This window comes from Bombus vancouverensis, chromosome 7, assembly GCF_051014615.1.
Source record: "Bombus vancouverensis nearcticus chromosome 7, iyBomVanc1_principal, whole genome shotgun sequence".
Taxonomy (NCBI): Eukaryota; Metazoa; Arthropoda; class Insecta; order Hymenoptera; family Apidae; genus Bombus; species Bombus vancouverensis.
In genome coordinates this window covers 10,607,999-10,626,964 of record NC_134917.1, presented here as the reverse complement: position 1 = coordinate 10,626,964, position 18,966 = coordinate 10,607,999, and the positions used below count along the sequence as shown (strand labels likewise).

Below are 18,966 nucleotides of genomic sequence, written 5' to 3'. Positions count from 1 at the left end.
TTTGTCAATAAAAACTTTATACTTCAAATCAGTTCATGTTGTAAATTTTTGCAACATATACGATATCAAATAACAATATTACAGTGTGCTTATATAATTAACCTTTTTTATACTTTCTAAATAATGCACATTTTAAAATAATATTCATAATTAATTGCATGTCTTGTAAATTTTAAGCTAATTATTATTTTACTATTATTGATTGTATTACATAACTGCAATATCGCGTGGCATCACTTTTTAAACTCCGGAAGCAACTGGATGTAATACTTCCATAGACAATTTTCGTTGTTGAATAATTATATCTTTTACTTTTTATAATAAAATAATGAAATATACCAACTCATATTATAATAATTTAAATATTATATAATATATTTTATTTCCCTAATTTCAGATTTTTATCATTTGTTTGATTAATGATTACGATATCTATACTGTTGTGGAATATTCGGGGTAATTCTCGAGTAACGAAGAGCAGGAAGGCCATGGAATACGTTGATTCGTATATTCTTCCAGGACAGAGTACTCATTGGCCAAATAGTACTTTCTACATTGGTCGACAAAATGGAAGGTTCCTACTGCGCACATGGTATGCGCATTGTGCTAGTCTCTCTGAAGGTTGCATCATTACACATTAAGTTGGAGTATTCGCGTCTCTTTTTAAGTTTTTCATAAATTTGAAAGGATAAAACGTATAAAATCAAAATGTTGACCGCTGCAAGATTGTTAACTCGTAGTTGTAGCAATATAACCTACGACATTACTAGAAAACAACAATTCAGTACAATTGTTAAAAATGTAAGTTTCGATGGCGATTTACGGCACGGCGTGCAATTTCATTTATCGAATATTTTTATCTTGTATTGAATTTGTACAATTATTTGATCATGTAATAGGATTAAACTTATTATTTCATATCTATCTTTATTTTTTCAATGTTTTCTATAGCTAAATGTTCTTTTTATCAACATTAAGCATTAGCTATTTCATAGCCGGCACGTGACCTGCCTTTAACAAAAATTATATATTTTTATGTATTTTAAATTAATTTTATAAAAAGATAGCATGATATTTATTACATTTACGTCTTTCTTATATGTCATTTATAACAAATGTTACAGGAAGTTTTTTTTTTTGTATTATAATTAATTGTGTTATAGTAGGGTACATTAAATATAACATTTAGAATACGTAAATTAAAATATTTTTCAGGCTGCGGTTCCTGCATTGGCGGTACCCCAACGATTTACAGATCTGCAACAATATAGATACAAGTAAATTGTTCATGTTATAATTATTTTATGCATTAAAATTATATTTAATTTTTATGTATTGTTAATAATGTAACTATGTTTTTAAATATCATGAATGAAAATCTATTATTTACTTAGATCCGAAGGCGTGAAAGGTGCAGTTATTGGCATTGATCTTGGAACAACATTTTCATGCGTAGCAGTTATGGAAGGAAAACAAGCCAAAGTTATAGAAAATGCAGAAGGATCACGAACAACTCCATCTTATGTAGCATTTACTAAAGGTCAGAATTTAAAATTTTATTTTCTTAAGTAGTGCAACATTAAAGTTTTAAACATATTTATCTTGCAGTAAAATATGTCTTCACATATATGAAATAAATATTTAACAATTTACATTATCAATAATTCACATTTATACATGCTAGTGAAATGAGTGATTTACATAGAAAGTTCGTAAGGTACATAAGACACACTGCTTATTAAATATGTTTATTCACTTCTTTTGTAATTTCTTCTCTGCTCAATGTATTAGTTTGTGAAAAAGGTCTTATTGTGTTGTTCAGTTATGTCGTGTTTTTTGTTTTTTTATCTGTTTGTACTGTACTGAAATAACTGTTTCTTGATCAGAGAATACAGACATACAAATAAAATTTATTTAAAGACTATATAGTATGTAAATAAAACTAAAAGTGAATGAAATAGTGATTTTTAGTCATGTTAAATAAAACAATTTGTACAATAAATACAATATTATAATTAATTTCTATTTATAATACAAGTAGAATTGAAACATTAAAACATAAGATACCAAATTAAATTAAATTATAAATTACTTTCTTACTTAAATTACTTTCTATAAATTACTTTAATTATAAATAACTTTCAGATGATGAACGTTTAGTTGGTATGCCAGCTAAACGTCAGGCAGTTACAAATTCAGCAAACACATTTTATGCTACAAAACGATTAATTGGACGAAAATTCGACGACCCTGAAGTCAAAAAGGATATGTATGTACATTTTGTACGCGTGTATGTGTATGTGTGTGCGCATGCGCACGTATATGTTAATAAATGTAATATTTTTTTTTAAATCATTATAATTTTAGGAAAACTGTGTCTTATAAAATTGTTCGAGCTTCTAATGGAGATGCATGGATACAAGGAGGTGATGGTAAAATGTATTCCCCTAGTCAAATTGGTGCATTTGTACTCATAAAGATGAAGGAAACTGCAGAATCGTATTTAAGTACACCAGTAAAAAATGCTGTAATTACTGTTCCTGCATATTTCAATGATTCCCAAAGACAGGCTACCAAGGATGCTGGTCAAATTTCAGGGCTTAATGTACTTAGGGTAATCAATGAACCAACAGCAGCTGCCCTTGCATATGGCATGGATAAAACAGAAGATAAAATGTGAGAATTTCAATATTTTTAATTATATTATAAACTTAATATTAATGCATATAAAGTACATCAAAACAAGAATGATGCCATTATTTTTCGTCTCTTAGAACTATTGCATTATACATGCTGAATTTATTTTCTGACTATTTTTATAAAATATTCATTATTTTGATTAATAAAAAAAGCATACTCTTTAAATATATGGTATATTCTTTTAGCATTGCAGTATACGATTTAGGAGGTGGTACTTTTGATATTTCAATTTTGGAAATCCAAAAAGGAGTCTTTGAAGTTAAATCCACAAATGGAGATACCTTTTTAGGAGGTGAAGACTTTGATAATGCATTAGTTAATTATCTTGTATCAGAATTTAAAAAAGAGGTATATATATTGAAGTAATCTGTATTATTTTTAATATGTACTAAAAGTGATTATGTATGATATTTTAACATTTTCATTTTTGCGTACAGCAAGGCATAGATATAACTAAAGACACAATGGCAATGCAAAGGTTAAAGGAAGCAGCTGAGAAGGCAAAGATTGAATTGTCTAGTTCTTTACAAACTGATATAAATTTACCTTACTTAACTATGGACTCTAGTGGGCCAAAACATTTAAACCTCAAGCTTTCAAGAAGTAAATTCGAAAGTCTTGTTGCTGATTTAATTAAACGTACTATTCAGCCATGTCAAAAAGCACTTTCTGATGCTGAAGTAACGAAGTCTGACATTGGTGAAGTATTATTAGTTGGTGGTATGACAAGAGTACCTAAAGTTCAACAAACTGTACAAGATATTTTTGGACGGCAACCATCCAAGGCAGTAAACCCCGATGAAGCTGTTGCTGTAGGTGCTGCTGTTCAAGGTGGTGTCCTTGCTGGAGATGTAACAGACGTTCTTCTTTTGGACGTTACCCCTCTGTCACTTGGTAAATGATTCTTTCTTTATATATTTCATCAAAACTATTTTTAGACTATGATGTTTATAACAACTAATCTTCTCTCTGAACAAAATGAAGACTTTAATCTCCTGAGTTTTGATGAAATAAATTTTTTATTTTTTAGTTATGGTCATAGAATTGTTGAAGTTTAATGTATTATTTAAGGTATTGAAACACTGGGTGGCGTTTTCACACGATTAATTTCTCGAAATACAACGATTCCTACCAAAAAGAGTCAAGTATTCTCTACAGCTGCTGATGGTCAGACTCAAGTAGAAATCAAAGTACACCAAGGCGAACGAGAAATGGCTAGCGATAATAAACTTTTGGGACAATTTACTCTTGTTGGAATTCCACCCGCACCTAGAGGAGTACCACAAATAGAAGTCACATTTGACATTGATGCCAATGGCATTGTTCACGTATCTGCTAGGGATAAAGGAACTGGAAAAGAACAACAAAGTATGTAAACGTATGAATTAAATCCAATATATTTTTTTACGAATGAATTAAGTTTTTATACACACAAACAAAATTATTTTATTTATTCAATTTTTATTTTTTATTTACAGTCGTTATTCAATCAAGTGGCGGTCTTAGTAAAGATGAAATTGAAAACATGGTGAAAAATGCTGAACAATATGCTAAGCAAGATAAGGTAAAAAAAGAAAGAGTTGAAGCTGTGAATCAAGCTGAGGGAATTATTCACGATACGGAATCCAAATTGGAGGAATTTAAAGCACAATTGCCACAAGACGAAGTAAGGCTTTATATATAGTATTATTACATACATGGTATATGATATTATATGATATACCATGTCAAATCAACTTCCCTTTCGTCATAATACCATTTAACAATGATTTATAGTGTGACAAACTCAGAGAATTGGTTGCAAAAATGCGAGAAACATTAGCTAAGAAAGACGATACGGAACCAGAAGAGATCAAGAGACAGACAAATGAATTACAACAAGCTAGTCTTAAACTGTTTGAAATGGCGTATAAGAAAGTGCGTACTTTATTTATTAATATTGATTATTACTAATATATTGATTAATATATTGATTGAAATATTGATTATTACTAAATTCATTATATTTATTAAATTTATTTGATTATATATATAGATGGCCGCAGAACGAGAAGGACAAAGTCAAAATCAACATCAGCAACAGGAAGATGGGCCTGAGAAGAAAGAAGAGAAGAATTAATCCAAGAATTAAATATGTACCAAATTTTCATTATGTACGTAAAGTGAATCTTTGCAAAGAAATGCTATACATAGTACGTTATTTATTATGCACTACAATTTTGTCAGAAGTAAAATTGTAAACTCTGTATATAACTGCTTGCATTATAGCATTTGTTGCTATCATATTTTGTATCATTACATGCAAAAAGTGTCAAAACATAATGTTCATTGGTTTCAAACACTTGGCCATATATAACAACAGTAATGAAAATTGGTAGCTCACAAAAAATGCGATTGTAAAACTGTTGATTCAGTATGAATGTGGGAGAAAATAATAAGAGAATGCGATGAATGCTCGATACAAAACAGATTATTCCTTAGGAAGTGCGCGATATGTAGATTATTTTAGGTAATATTGTATTATGAAATATGATGTTATTAAAATTTTTTATTTGAAACACACAGCTCTAGAATATAACTACAATGTTTTTGATGTGTTATCTAATAAATTTATGAAAAATTAATGTATTTGTAAATATATGCAAAGTGTCTTACTATAAAATTGTATAAAATGTTTTTGCAACTGTTAGAAGTAGTAATTAATACTTTAATATTTATTAAGTTCTATCAATAATGAATTTCATTCTTTTTTATTGAAATATATCCTAAATTTTCTTTGAAATATTTTTACAATTTATATTTATATATTTCAGAAATCTTGCTTAACATTGAATAAGGTACTTCTATTTAAAAATAAAAATATTGAGTTATTTCACAATATGTAAATGATGTTCATAAATTTGCATTCTTTAATACATTAAGCTTCAGTTACATTGGTTTTTAATATATAGGTAAATACATTTTTGTTTTTTTGTATGAGAGAAAATGTATATATCCAAACAAAATATTGAACAATTTGAGAAAAGATTTTGTATAAGGACTAGTTTGTATTTTGTAATTCTATAAGGTATTTATGTATATTTTAAACAATTGTTTTTTGGAATTAGATAGGAATTACATAGTTATAATAATAAAATCAATCGTATATGCACAAATATGTACAAATAAGAATAATGTGTGATTAAAGTATAATGTTAAACATAAAATTATTATAGAACCTCAAATATCATATACACTTATACGTATAGTTCCTATATTTATTAAGAAAAAACAAACTCCAATAATGGCTATAGGTAAAATACGCAGCAAAAATAATAATAATTCTTATAAAGATTATTTCACGCTCTTTATGTGCACTCTGTACTTGTAATTACCGTAATTATATAAACATAAGATGTAACCGATTTTAATGTTAGCCGTACTGGATAACATATGAAGTATCGAAAGTGCAACTTTTGGTGTCTTGCAATAGAGATCATCGATAAAAAAAATAAAAATGGAAATAACGTATAAATATTATAATTGTAGTGAGCAGAAGTAATATATAAATAGTATTATTTTTGTGGATATATTGTATTTATATCTTTTTTATCAGCAATAATAAAATGGATGTGATAAGATTTTATATATAGTCCATCCAACGACATAGATTAACTGTAGGCACATATAGAAGTTTGGTCGGTTGACCACTAGAGGCGATAATTTGTAGGGCATACTTTTGATTGAATTCCACCCATACTCATCGGCGATCTCCCTATTCATCTCTAGCAGTGTAATATATACTATAGATAGTAACATATACTATAAATTTTCAATACTTTGGTGCATGGGGTATATCGGAATAAACCCACATTCGTGGAATAAAACATATCGAAATTATCGATTGTCATAAAAAATATATCGATAGTTTTCGATAGCGGAAATTATCGATACATTATCGATATTTCACTATATGTAATGGAGGCTTTAACAGGTTTGAAAAGATAAAACATAAAACTGATATTGTAGTTCAGTTGTGGAAGTAGATTTTCATTTTTGTCGTTTTACTAGTCTTTTGTAAAAATAAAAAATGATGGAAAGCTCTGACGAAAGTTCCGAAGAGACAAGTTGGGTATTATACAGGGATCGTGAAGAATGGAGAGATGTGGTTCCTGTACCGCAGGATGACGGCCCTAATCCTATTGTCTCAATTGCTTATTCTGAGAAATGTAAGTATTTTATATGGTTTATGGAATGTATATTATGATCAAATAACAATAAGGTCCTTAGTTCTATTTCGTTTGTATTATATTCTTGATCATGATTCGCTGCCTTATAACCTAACCTTATACATATACTTTAAAATATAATAGATAAGTATTTAAGTAGGTGTTAAAATAGAAAAATAAAACTGTAAATTAATGCAATATCGCATTGTTTATTATGAAATATATCATATTAAGTTTTAATTATATCTATTTCATGGTTAGAAAGAGAAAGTAAATATTACATAAATAGTTCAGATAATAAAAATAAATTATGAAAGTCTGTGCAAAAAACATGTGCATTATTATTTTTTGTATAAAATAGATCATAATGTTTAGAAATTAAAAAATATTCTATCTATGCTCCTATATATTTCTGATAATTATATATAATATTTCTATTAACTAAAATTTTATTACTGTTTTAAGTTAGGGACTCATATGACTATTTCCGGGCTATCTTAAAATCTGGTGAAAAGTCGGAGCGTGCACTAGCTTTAACAGAAGATTGTATCTACCTTAATCCTGCAAACTATACAGTATGGCAATACAGGAGGGAGATACTTAGAGCTCTCGGCAAAGAATTGCGAGATGAATTAAAATCTACTAATATACTAACGGAATATAATTCTAAGAACTATCAAGTGTGGCATCATAGGAAACTTATTGTTGAATGGCTTCAAGATGCTAGTGGGGAACTAGAATTTACAGAAAATATTTTAAAAATTGATGCAAAGAATTATCATGTTTGGCAGCATCGTCAATGGTGTATAAAAACATTTAAGTTAGTATATCTTGTTTATCTTTATTATGTTTGTTAATTTATGATTTCAGATACTAACTAATAACAAATATTTTATTTATGTAATGTACAGTTTATTTGATAAAGAGTTGGAATATACAGAACATTTATTGAACGAAGATATTCGTAATAATTCTGCTTGGAATCAACGTTATTTCGTAATAAATAACACAACCAAGTTTGAACAAGATATAATTGACAGAGAAATTGAATACGCCTTAGATAAAATAGAATTAGTTAAGGGCAATGAAAGTGCTTGGAATTACCTTCGAGGGTACTGTTTGTCATTGTTGTTTATGTAATCCATATTTGTAAACTATGTAATTTAATTAATGTATGGAATTATATACCATATTTTAGTATTTTGATGCATGATAGCAATGGTTTGGCTTATAATGAAAAAGTAAGACAGAAATGTGAAGACCTGTATAATGCTGGCTGCCGTGTTAATCATTTATTGGCCTGTATTATAGACATTTGTCAAGAAAAACCAATAACAGATGAGTCACCAGATTCAATATTTCATATTAATAATGCTCTTAAGGTATTGTCATTTTTACTTGTATAAATATTTATGCATTATACTAATAGAATTTATAATTATACGTATAATTACAACTTTAGCTATGTAAAGAATTATCTGAGAAACATGATACAATAAGAAGGAGATATTGGGATTTTTTTGGACAACAATTATTGGATAAAATGAAGTCAGAGTCTATAAGTACGTAGTTTGTTCTACATTTTTATAAAAACACCACTTTAATTAATATGTTATAATTCATATATTTGAAAGGAACTGTGTATTATATGTTTGAAATACATATTGATATATGAAGCATATTGTTCATAAAATTTGATAATACATTTCAGTCAATATTATTAATTAAAGTAAATCACTTTACAAATAAGAGTTAGTTACTGGAAAGATTTTATAAGATATATACAACAAATTCATAATACTTTCTGCAATATTTTTAAGTGTAACAAAAAATAAATAAGTTATGTAACTATGATGGGAAAATAAAAAATGGTGAAGACTTTTATAAAGTATAATTTTTTTTTCGTTGTTAAGACCTTATTCTTGATAGGTATACTATTACGAAAGGATATAAAACAATCAACATTGATTATCTATTTATTTATAAAATAGTTACATACTTTCAAGTATAATACAATAACTAGTTAAGATAATCATATCAATATATTTATATAGACTTTGTTATAATTAAGGTAATTATGAACGCAGCGTTTCAAACGATGATTTTGTCGCCAAAAATATATTCGTGTGTTTTTAAAACTTTAATTTATTTCAGTAAGTATAAACTCAAATTCATTCGTTGATACCAGTGTTTTAAATATTAATGGCCACCCCTTTGAGGCAGTGTTAAAATTTCTAATAAGGAAAGTGAATATCGTTGCAAAGAAGCAATGGCAGTGATTGCACTTCTTAAATCAAACTATGTTTCGAAAAAATTATAAATAATCTTGTATATAAATTATATTTGCGAAAGGTTGACTCCAGTACTTGATAAATATCTTATGAAAATAAAACAATAAACGTACGTTCTCTCATACAAAATCAAGTGAAATTATGTATAAATTTAAAGATTATTTAGGGCAGCCTTTTCATATAATACGGAAATGCGAATTCAATGTATTATTATTTTCATATATCAATAGAATCAAATTATTTGTAATTATTTGTACACATTAGTAAATAATACAGAAGACTTTTAACGTATGTATACCCTTTTTTATATTTAGCTTCCAACAAATATGTGAGACATTTAAAATCAAAACTCGCCAAGTCCGATCGACTTTGTTAACTATACAAAACAATAATAACAATGAATCACGAAATGAATTATCAAAACAAGAAATGGATTTGGTGGGTATTGATTCCAGACGCCTCGTAATATTATAAGTTTTTAATAGAATAATCGATATTACACATGACACAAATTTTTTAACGATATGTGTAAATAACAAAGTAACATTAATTTTTAATTGCCAATATATGCATATTAGACGATACGTGACACGCGAAAATTACACGATTAAAGTTTTCGAGAACGTATATTTAAGGCAAAATTAAGAAACGATCGATGTTTCCATTTCGATGAAAGAATTTGACTGGTACAACAGAATTCCACACGCAACGAAACATACTTCCGATGCACGATGCTTGTAGACTGGGCATTTTTTTCTTAAAGTTCTCTATCCTAACATTTAACAATCAACATTCAAACGAATAATCCGATTATATGCTTGTACCGATCGGAAACAAGTTCTCCTCTATGTTATTAAAAGAAAAATATGAATTTATTTTCAGCGTATAGCTTTCGTGATTATTTTACAACGTTTACTCTTTTCAATTTCAAATTTTCGAAACGTTCATAAAGAAGATCGCTTCCATCGGTACGTTAAAGCTACAAGATATACGTAGTTATTACCACGGATTATATTACATATATATTTTCTTTACACTGAAAATATACCGTCGTATGAATATTTTTACCTTTCTCTCTCTCTCTCTCTCTCTCCCTCTCTTTCTTCATATTCATTGTTTAAATTTCTTTACTCGTAACATATCGTATAAGTATTTGTTTTGTCAACTTGCTGTGATTAGCGCACGGTGCCTGAAAACACGCATATCGTCTTACCTCTTCAACTTTCAAACTATTTAAACAATTAATCCGAGGTATTACATACACACGTAGGTTACATTGAAAAGATCGATACTAACGCTGTTTAATAATGAAAAACGTATGATTATTTAACTTTCCTTGCGTGCACGCGATGTTACCCAATTTCTTCCCTCAAATATTCGTGATTCGAGTAATTATCACGTTCTCGTGAACAACATTTTGCCTCTCGGAAAATGTATATCGGTTGTCATTGCTAATATTAGTCGAAGTTAGGATGGTTGAGTTAAATTGTTAAGTTGCATAATAAATAACCGAGAGTGTCATTTCCATTCACTTTTTTAACATTCACTGAGTTGAGCAGTAGGGGATTTTGATATTAACGTTTAGTCTCGGATGCATTCAAATCTATACGAATTAGAAATCTCCAAGGAATAGCGAAATCTCGTACAGCGCGCAAACGGTTTCTCCATTTCGCTCGAGGAGATTGAAAGTTAAAATACATTGAAATCAACCTTACGTTTTCTAAAGAATCGATTGGACAAGATTTATAAGAGTAAGGTATCTCCAATTCTTATCTAAACTTTCTTATGTAAACGCGTAATTCTTCTGGTACATGGTTTTTTCGTGCGCCGTGTAACACAGTCAGTTATATTTTTATGTCCTCGATTAATATTCTTTTCTTAATGAATACATAATCTATACGTTTGGACCATCTGTCAGCCAGTACAAGCACAGCCCGACCATAATCTTCCACTGTTTTATTTAGTAGCTTTCTGTGAGTACTCATATTGGCCGTGATCGGCTCAATGACCCTTTAAACTTTAAACACCTCTCGTCGCTTTAGTTGATTTCCTTTTATGGGACACCGAGCCCTTTACACGAATCAATTCCCTTTCGATTTCTCTGTCCAGCAGTTATAATACTACTTCTAGTAGATACCACCGAAAATATTCTCGATAAAGATGCGAGTAGCTATCGAGAAGGAGATAGATTTCGTATAGAGAAGATAGATCATTGAATCCTATTCGAATAGTATGTGCCTACGTTACGATAGACGAGATATTATATAATATTTTGTATCCCTCACGAATCCTTTCGTCGTTTAAAATAGAGCCAATTGAACAAGTTTTCATTGTACGTGGATATCAATTATCGTTATATTTTTCTCGCTAAAAGTACCGCGATGAAAAATTAGGTAATCAATTTTATATTAAATTTTGCGTTCCATTACATATCCTCCTAATTTTAACGTATGAATCTTTTATATCTAGAACGCAAGATTGCTTGCTATTACGTTACGTCGTGAAGAATACTTTCGAGCGATCATTACTCGTCTATTATTAACCGTTTTAATACAAAATTCACAATTATACCTATTTTAAACATCGTTTCCAGTTATAATATGACAGAAGAGTTCATGGATACTAGTTGGCTGGAACCATTTTTTGAGCAACGATCGAGAGAAAATCGTACATCTGACGCATGCTCGAGTGCTTGCTCCTGGAGCGATGCATTAAGAAGTGAACGGAACACATCTCGACTTGGCCTTTGAGATAGCCAGACGGAATAATATAGTTGAGAAAAGGATAACCGACGTGGAAATGGCACGGTAGATATTTTCCCTTAATGGCCTTCAGTGACCAATATCCGTGAACTTTAGTACGACACTTTCTTCTGGATATTTTATTCCCTTTCGTGTATGAAATGTAACACTAAAATATCATACGAGAGATAGATACTCGAAATTCACAAGAATTCCAAATAACATACGTACGTACATTTAAAATGAAGAGAGATGTTTAAACCGGTTGAAAATATTTGTGTAAGGTGTGTGGTAACGCAGTAGCAAGAATCTTGCAAACCATTTACACGAATGCGACGAAAGCAAGATCGCGACGCTACAGACGGTTAAATGGCTCTTTACTATTTGTTGGAAAGTTGGTGCTATTTGCATTATAATGATCATCTATTTGCTTGAAATTATATAGAATGAAAATCACGAACGCTCGAGTGATGCATGCACGTAGAAACGATTTCGATGCAACGTTTCGAGCCTGTTTTTATTGTCTACATCGATGAACTTAAGAAAAACGTCTTCCATACTTTTCCTTGATCGCGTTCTAAAAAATATGAATTCTGGTCCTTAGGAAAAATACCAGAAAAATACTCTGCGAGATCGTTTGAAAAAGGAATATCCTTTCCAGTATCCTTCGTAGCATATGTAACACGTATTAGGTTGTCCGAAAAGTGTCTTTCTTTTACAGACACGTCTTTTACAACCATGTATCTTTATACAAACCTAATCTGTCGAACGTTGTGATCTTTACTTTGATAGAACAAAATGGATCATACGTAATTCGACAAAATAATATAAAACGGAAAATATTGCGCATCCATTATTTCCTTATAAAACGAAAGAAACTTATCGAACGACCTAATACGATGCAAATTTTTAAGTAACACTGTAGCGTCTGTCGTCGGTGAGATCGCCAATTCAATTTTCATCTTGCTGTGAGTTTCTTTTCCGTTATTTGAGAGTATTTCTCTGATCTTTTCTTACATGCTGTTACCTCGCTTTCAAGGCGTTCTAAAAGACACGTCAAATACGTATATAATAATTTTGGCTAACGACCGATAACGGTACAGTAGTTGCTGTTTATCGGTCAAGTTTTTCTAATCATAGATACAAGATCTTACAGACGCAATGCTCTAGACACACTATAAGTAAGACAAGACAATTTACTGTTAGTGATAATGTTTGGATCACGCGTGTACCTGCTTTGTGTGTATGTGAATACGATCGTGTTTTTAATTGCGTATTTAATATGTATACGTGTACGAAAACATGCACGCGAGTTGACTAAGTATAGGATAGAGTTAACATGGTACAATGAAATTGTGCTTTCGAAAGGATAGTGTGTTTTTGAAATAGCATCATTACGCTTTCAATTCGTGTGCCACTTTATATAATTTTTTCTTCCTGGGTTTGTACGACTAGCTGAATTTCGTCTTAAAAAAATAATAAAGTTACTTCGATACTCGAATCAGTGGGAAATAGGAAACCTAACAACCTATTAGACCTATCGTATTCTCAATCAACGTGACGTGGGCGTGAGACATTTCACGCTTCATCTCTGACATCTAGTTTCTACGTTTGGTTGGGGTTGAAAATATCTAGATAACATAATTACGCCGTTTCATTTGTCTTTTCTATACTTACTTCAGTAACTTCAAAGACATGCGGTAGTGATCGAGTTGATACGAGGCAACGCCTTGAAATGCTTGCCTCACTTTTTATACGTAAGTCTTATCGTCTAAGTGTAGGCGCTGCTAAAAATCTGCACTAGATCTGCGCTAGATCTATTTCCATGTCCTTTCCATTAAATTCCCGTTTCCGTAAAATATTCGTTCACGATTTTCCTTTCCTCTTGCTTATAGCCACGCTTCTTATCGATGCATCGTGCAATTTTTTGTTTTCGTATCGCTGTTAGGAAAATTAAGTAACAGAGAATTATAACGCGAATTCGATGTCAAAAGAAGCATATGGTTGTTTCACGATTCGCGTGACATTTTATCACAAATGTACTATAGAAAAGAAAGTTTGACTAGCGGTTCTTCGGACTGTTCCGTTGCTGTTTCGCGTATGTCTTGTTCCTTTTTTCTCAAGACGCGTTGAACTTTATAGTAGATCCGAAGTTTTCGATGCATCGCGAGTTTTATTCCGTTCGTTCAAGTTTACCGACCTTATTTACAAGTTAATCAGAAGTAGGCAGTGATGGAAAATGATTAAATATATTTCGCTCGGCAATCGTCATTGCCCGTTGCGGACGCTTTGGTCTAGTCATCGCAAAACTTTAGTAATTACAATAAAATTCGGTATCGTAGGTTACTGATCGAAGATCTTTTGAATGGGAAATCAATAGACTGTTCCCGCGTTTCTTTCTTTTTCCTCTGTCCTTCTCGTATTCACCATTTTTTTCTCTATTTCTTTCTCGATCTTGTTCTCTTCCCTGACCATCCATCTTTCTGTTTCGTTCTCTCTCTTTAGCAGCACGCAGTCTTTACGAGCTAAATTCTTACCACGATTAATAATTCATTTACCTGTCACAAAAATAAATACTTTTATTATATCGCTTAATCTACTTGCTTACGTACTAGAAACAACGAGTCCCGCTTAACATGGCCAGCTGTTTTAGCGGCTTTTTACGATATCTCTTTTTTGTTATACTTTCTACGTGTCTCATGCTAATTATTTCTCTTTTTTTCTCTCTTTGTTCTCTTCGTGTACTCTCGCCGACCGGTTTTCCTTTACTAAATTCTGTCGCGCGTTTCGATCAACCTTTTCGGTACGGTCCTCGTCCGCCGTGTATCATCCGATGACCGCGTACAGGCGTAGCAATTATTATCGCGATTGACTTTATCGACGCTCGTACCGAACAGGTTCAACGTGTCGATTCGTGTGTCTTATTATCGTTAAAAATCGTACTCAACGTTTACTGCTACCCGTTTTTATTTGCCACGCTGGGAAGAACACCTTGCGACGAATACGTGACCTATCTCCGCTCGCTACATTGTCTCGTCTTGCAAACTAAAAAAATCTACCGGTAATTCGCAATCTCGTCGAAATCGACGAATAAAATCTACGATCGTTTTATATCTAATACGAATTAAGTTTGAGATTTCTCGCGGCTCTGGGGAATTAGGAATGCTCGCTCTCACAAGAAACAATGGTGGTATCAAAAATGAAACGAAACGAGGGATAGTTTTTGTGGTATTCTCGGCAATGATAACACGCGAATAAAAAGAAACGCCTCGTTTGCATTTAAAAACAGCGTGAATCTCTACGGGAACGGATAGTCTAATACATAAAATGTAAATGTAAAAGCTATGCCTCGACGTAACGAGCAATAGCCTCGTAAAAAAATATGGTCGTCGTAGAAAACTAGACTACGTCGTTATCGTAAGTCGTTAAGAATCCATATGTTACCGTGCATGCGTGTTTTTCAATATAAAATATCAGCTAAAGTGAAGATGTCTCTCTTTCTTCCATTTCTTCTTCGTCAAAATACATTTGTTGTTTAAGTAAAGAACATGAAGGTAAAACAAATATAAGTTAAGCTCAATTATTTCCACACAAATGTCTGTGTTTCTTCCTTTTTTTTTTTTTTTTATACCTTTCCTATAGAACTATAATATATGTATTTTTTGGCACGAATAATGCCGAATGCCACGTACAATTTACGTCAAGTCTCAATGGCACAGTTGCTTCTTTCCTCATTTTATTATTTTTGCTTTCTCTAAATTTGCATATTTGTTCATCGTTTGTAGCGCGCGTTCTTTAAAAAGTGAACTGTCGGACACAGTTCGCAACAAGTTCCGATCATAACTACTAACGATCATATGGTATATTATCTGTTTTTTGTTTTTTTTTTTTTCGTTTAACGCTTTTCTTATTCATCTCTCATCTAATCCTTCCTTACTTAGCGAAACGCACACTGGACAACTAGAACTACGAATATCGAAAGTACAATCTCTTCTATTCTTAGGACCATTTCGTGATCTTCGGTTTGAAAGGGTTCTTTAACGCGACCATGTTACAGAAAAAAAAGTGTGTAGGTTGGAACAAAAGTTCGTAGCGTTTTTCCACAGCGACGTGATGAACGCGTGAAATGTCACCATTTCAAAATGAAGCACGTGTTACACGTTCTCTAACGTTTCGCCGCATTCTGACATTTTAACCAGCCAACTGCGTTCAGCCTTTATACACGTCAATCCAAAACTTTATTTCTCTGCGGTTGACGCGTATACTCGTCATGTAAACTAAAAAATTACCATTTACTGTAAAAATTCAAAATCTTAGTAAAAAGTAACATAAATGACATTTAGCGGTACGTTTCCTTTATACCTTTAGTAAAACTGTTGTGTATTTTATAAAAAAACAGTTTGATTATTTGATTATTCTCCGTGTTATACTTCGTATAATGTACTGCTCTTTATAAATTTAGTTGATTATTTTCTCCGATGTATCCCCATCTCTGTACTTCACTGCGTATATTGGCTATTCCCCGAATTATTTTGTTTTTTGACAATTTACAATTTTTTGATAATAATACGCTTTTCAACGATGAATTGTGAATCTTTTATCGAATAAAAATGTAATCCTCCCCCGTTTCGTTCTACCTTTTTAGTAAAATTTTTATAAGCTTTTGCCCTGCGTTCGACGTGTATCGTCATTGTCTGTATGAAACTTTTAAAACTAAATTCCGCTGTCAACTTGTTAACGCGTCTTTCTCTGCAAATTTGAGCGTGTTTACGTTAAAAGTAAAGACGAAGGAAAGTAAGGTGCATTTTCGTCATTCGACGCTCTGCTAATATAAATGGGAAGAAACGTCGTACAAACAGTAAAAAAGATATGTATCGTTTATAGAGACGCTGCTGTAGCTGAGAATATCGTTTCGAAGTGGCTAGATCGGTTCAGAAGTGGAAAATCTGATCGACGTTCCGGCAGATCTACGGTATTATATGCTCGACAATGACCAAATCGTAAAGATAATTGAAAATACGTGACGCGACACGTCGCATGGTATACAGGGTGCAGCAAATATGTTTCCACCATAAGCTTCCAACGCAAAAATTTTATACGATCATCGCCATGTCTTTTGCCCGATAGGAATTGACAGTCACACAGTGTATCGTGTACAAGAACATTGACAGTAGGTAGCTGTCTGCAGCGAAATCTATTGTATAACGCCAGTCATCAATCGATTGTACGCGTACTAGATTGATTTTCAAATGTATTTTCCTCGAAAACGAAGCCTCTAACGTAATTTTGTTATTCCTGATTTTCGCTTCATTTTCAACCGTATACTATCCTCTCTGATCTTGTTTGTACCAATCTGAATTTTGCCCCACTCTGTATACGTTATTGAATAAATCTACGTAGAAAAGAATTCGATACATCCAAACATCGTCTTTGAATTTCACCTGATAAACGCTACGAATTTCACTTAATAACAGACGCTTTTGTTCCAACCGGATCATACATCATTCGTTTTCCTTCGAGGCGTTTCGACATCGGAAATTCGAGATTCGGCGAGTCTATCTCTCGGTCGAAATCCTCGTAATAACCTTGAGGAAATTCCCCTGGTCCAGGAGATAAGGTACAACGTTGAGCGATATATTCCTAAATCAACAGAAACTCTTTAGGTCCATGGCATGTATCGTGGTCGCGCCGAGTGTCAGAAGGCCGTGTCCAAAGCAGCCATACTCGTTGAAATATCGGGATCGGCGCGACACGCTTCTAAGAATTCCGACAGCGTCACCACTCCATCTTTGTTCCCATCCATCTTCTGCAACAATCGTAAATATTCATGTTCTTTCTCAATTCTCTGCGGCTGGATAGAATGCGACGAATGGATCGCTCTAGTTTTACGGAATCTAAATCCTTGTACGAACAGAATCCATTTGTTTAACCCGATAACACGTTGATTGTCAACGCGAATTTGAAATACGTTGGTGTGAAAAGAATTCCGTGAACTTCTCTTCGTGTTATGTACGAGTCTGTTAAGTATTACCTCGCCATGAGAAGTATTGCATTTCTCGTCGACTTGAGGAAAAATATCGAATAAAGCATAATCGTTCCTTGTGGAAAATCAGTTCTGTTTGATTTCTGACGCAGGCTACTAATTTTCAGTGGAGGTATAAAGTAAATCATTCTTATTGTTCTTATCGAGAAAATACCAAGTATACTTAAAATGAAGGAAGACGAAAGAAATACGAATATTAATATTCGTTTTTTAGTAATTTCTCATCGAAAAAAGACAAAATACTATAATCTATCATAGATATGTTATCATGCAAAAAAGGTCTATGATTCACGATATATGTATACAGGGTGGTTGGTAACCGGTGGTACAAGCAGAAAGGGAGTGATTCTACGCGAAAAAAGAAGTCGAAAATATAGAATAAAATTTGTTTTTAATTTTTCTTTTTTTTTTTAATTTTTCCATCGAGACAACGATCTACGGTGAGATCCGTTATAACGTACCCCACGCGTACCGAGCAAAAATTCAAAGTCGATTTTCTCGAAAACAAAACCTCAAACGAAAAATTTTTATTGTATATTTTCGACTTCTTTTTTCGCGTAGAATCACCCTCTTTCCGCTTGTACCGCCAGTTACCAACCACCCTGTATTTATCTATTGTAATACGAAGAGAAGTTCGGGAAACTTTTTCATTTTACTATATTTTTCCCTGGAAGCTCAAATAGACTGAAATATATTATACCACGACATTTAATTTTTACAAAACATTATACTGCCTTTGAATACTCCTCATTTTTTGACAATGTTATCCATGAAATTTATTTTATTCTAATTATTCTAAAATACTTACCATAACCGATGACCACCGGGCAGTTAACGTGTTAGAGATCGAAGTTACGTTAACGCATCATTTTATTTGTAATTTTTTTCTCATGAATTTACATTATTGAATTCTATCAAATTTATATCGTAACTATAAAAAGGAAATTTAAGAATCTGTGTAACATTTTCCTCGTTATTACTTC

The 18,966-nt window shown here is 31.8% G+C and overlaps 3 protein-coding genes across 4 annotated transcripts in view; 2 read left to right on the top strand and 1 right to left on the bottom strand.

Moving 5' to 3' along the window:
- Positions 1 to 601: 601 nt before the first annotated feature.
- On the top strand, positions 602 to 5,324 carry Hsc70-5 (Heat shock protein 70 cognate 5). The gene is made up of 11 exons (XM_033338658.2): positions 602 to 801; positions 1,216 to 1,277; positions 1,395 to 1,540; positions 2,146 to 2,269; positions 2,368 to 2,676; positions 2,886 to 3,048; positions 3,138 to 3,594; positions 3,772 to 4,068; positions 4,179 to 4,366; positions 4,477 to 4,617; positions 4,736 to 5,324. Exons 1-11 carry the CDS (start codon positions 709 to 711, stop codon positions 4,817 to 4,819), a joined length of 2,064 nt encoding a protein of 687 aa, XP_033194549.1. The 5' UTR covers positions 602 to 708; the 3' UTR covers positions 4,820 to 5,324.
- A 1,313-nt stretch (positions 5,325 to 6,637) lies between these two features.
- Positions 6,638 to 8,802, top strand: Fnta (farnesyl transferase alpha). The gene is made up of 5 exons (XM_033338659.2): positions 6,638 to 6,908; positions 7,374 to 7,728; positions 7,820 to 8,020; positions 8,107 to 8,290; positions 8,371 to 8,802. Exons 1-5 carry the CDS (start codon positions 6,770 to 6,772, stop codon positions 8,476 to 8,478), a joined length of 987 nt encoding a protein of 328 aa, XP_033194550.1. The 5' UTR covers positions 6,638 to 6,769; the 3' UTR covers positions 8,479 to 8,802.
- An 860-nt stretch (positions 8,803 to 9,662) lies between these two features.
- LOC117159026 (A-type potassium channel modulatory protein KCNIP1) overlaps positions 9,663 to 18,966 on the bottom strand; it is a 434,143-nt gene continuing 424,839 nt past the window's right edge. For both annotated transcript variants that reach the window (XM_076620081.1, XM_076620080.1), the window contains one exon: positions 9,663 to 17,746. In XM_076620081.1, coding sequence (XP_076476196.1) covers positions 17,636 to 17,746 — 111 coding nt within the window. In that variant the 3' untranslated portion in view covers positions 9,663 to 17,635. The remainder of the gene's footprint in view (positions 17,747 to 18,966) is intronic.

Excerpts from the sequence above, each read along its gene's own strand:
- Hsc70-5 (XM_033338658.2), top strand. The coding sequence starts at position 709 with ATGTTGACCGCTGCAAGATTGTTAACTCGTAGTTGTAGCAATATAACC. Across the intron at positions 802-1,215 it reads TCAGTACAATTGTTAAAAAT|GCTGCGGTTCCTGCATTGGC; the intron begins GTAAGTTTCGAT and ends AATATTTTTCAG. Across the intron at positions 2,677-2,885 it reads GATAAAACAGAAGATAAAAT|CATTGCAGTATACGATTTAG; the intron begins GTGAGAATTTCA and ends ATATTCTTTTAG.
- Fnta (XM_033338659.2), top strand. The coding sequence starts at position 6,770 with ATGATGGAAAGCTCTGACGAAAGTTCCGAAGAGACAAGTTGGGTATTA. Across the intron at positions 7,729-7,819 it reads TGGTGTATAAAAACATTTAA|TTTATTTGATAAAGAGTTGG; the intron begins GTTAGTATATCT and ends TGTAATGTACAG. Across the intron at positions 8,021-8,106 it reads GCTTGGAATTACCTTCGAGG|TATTTTGATGCATGATAGCA; the intron begins GTACTGTTTGTC and ends ACCATATTTTAG.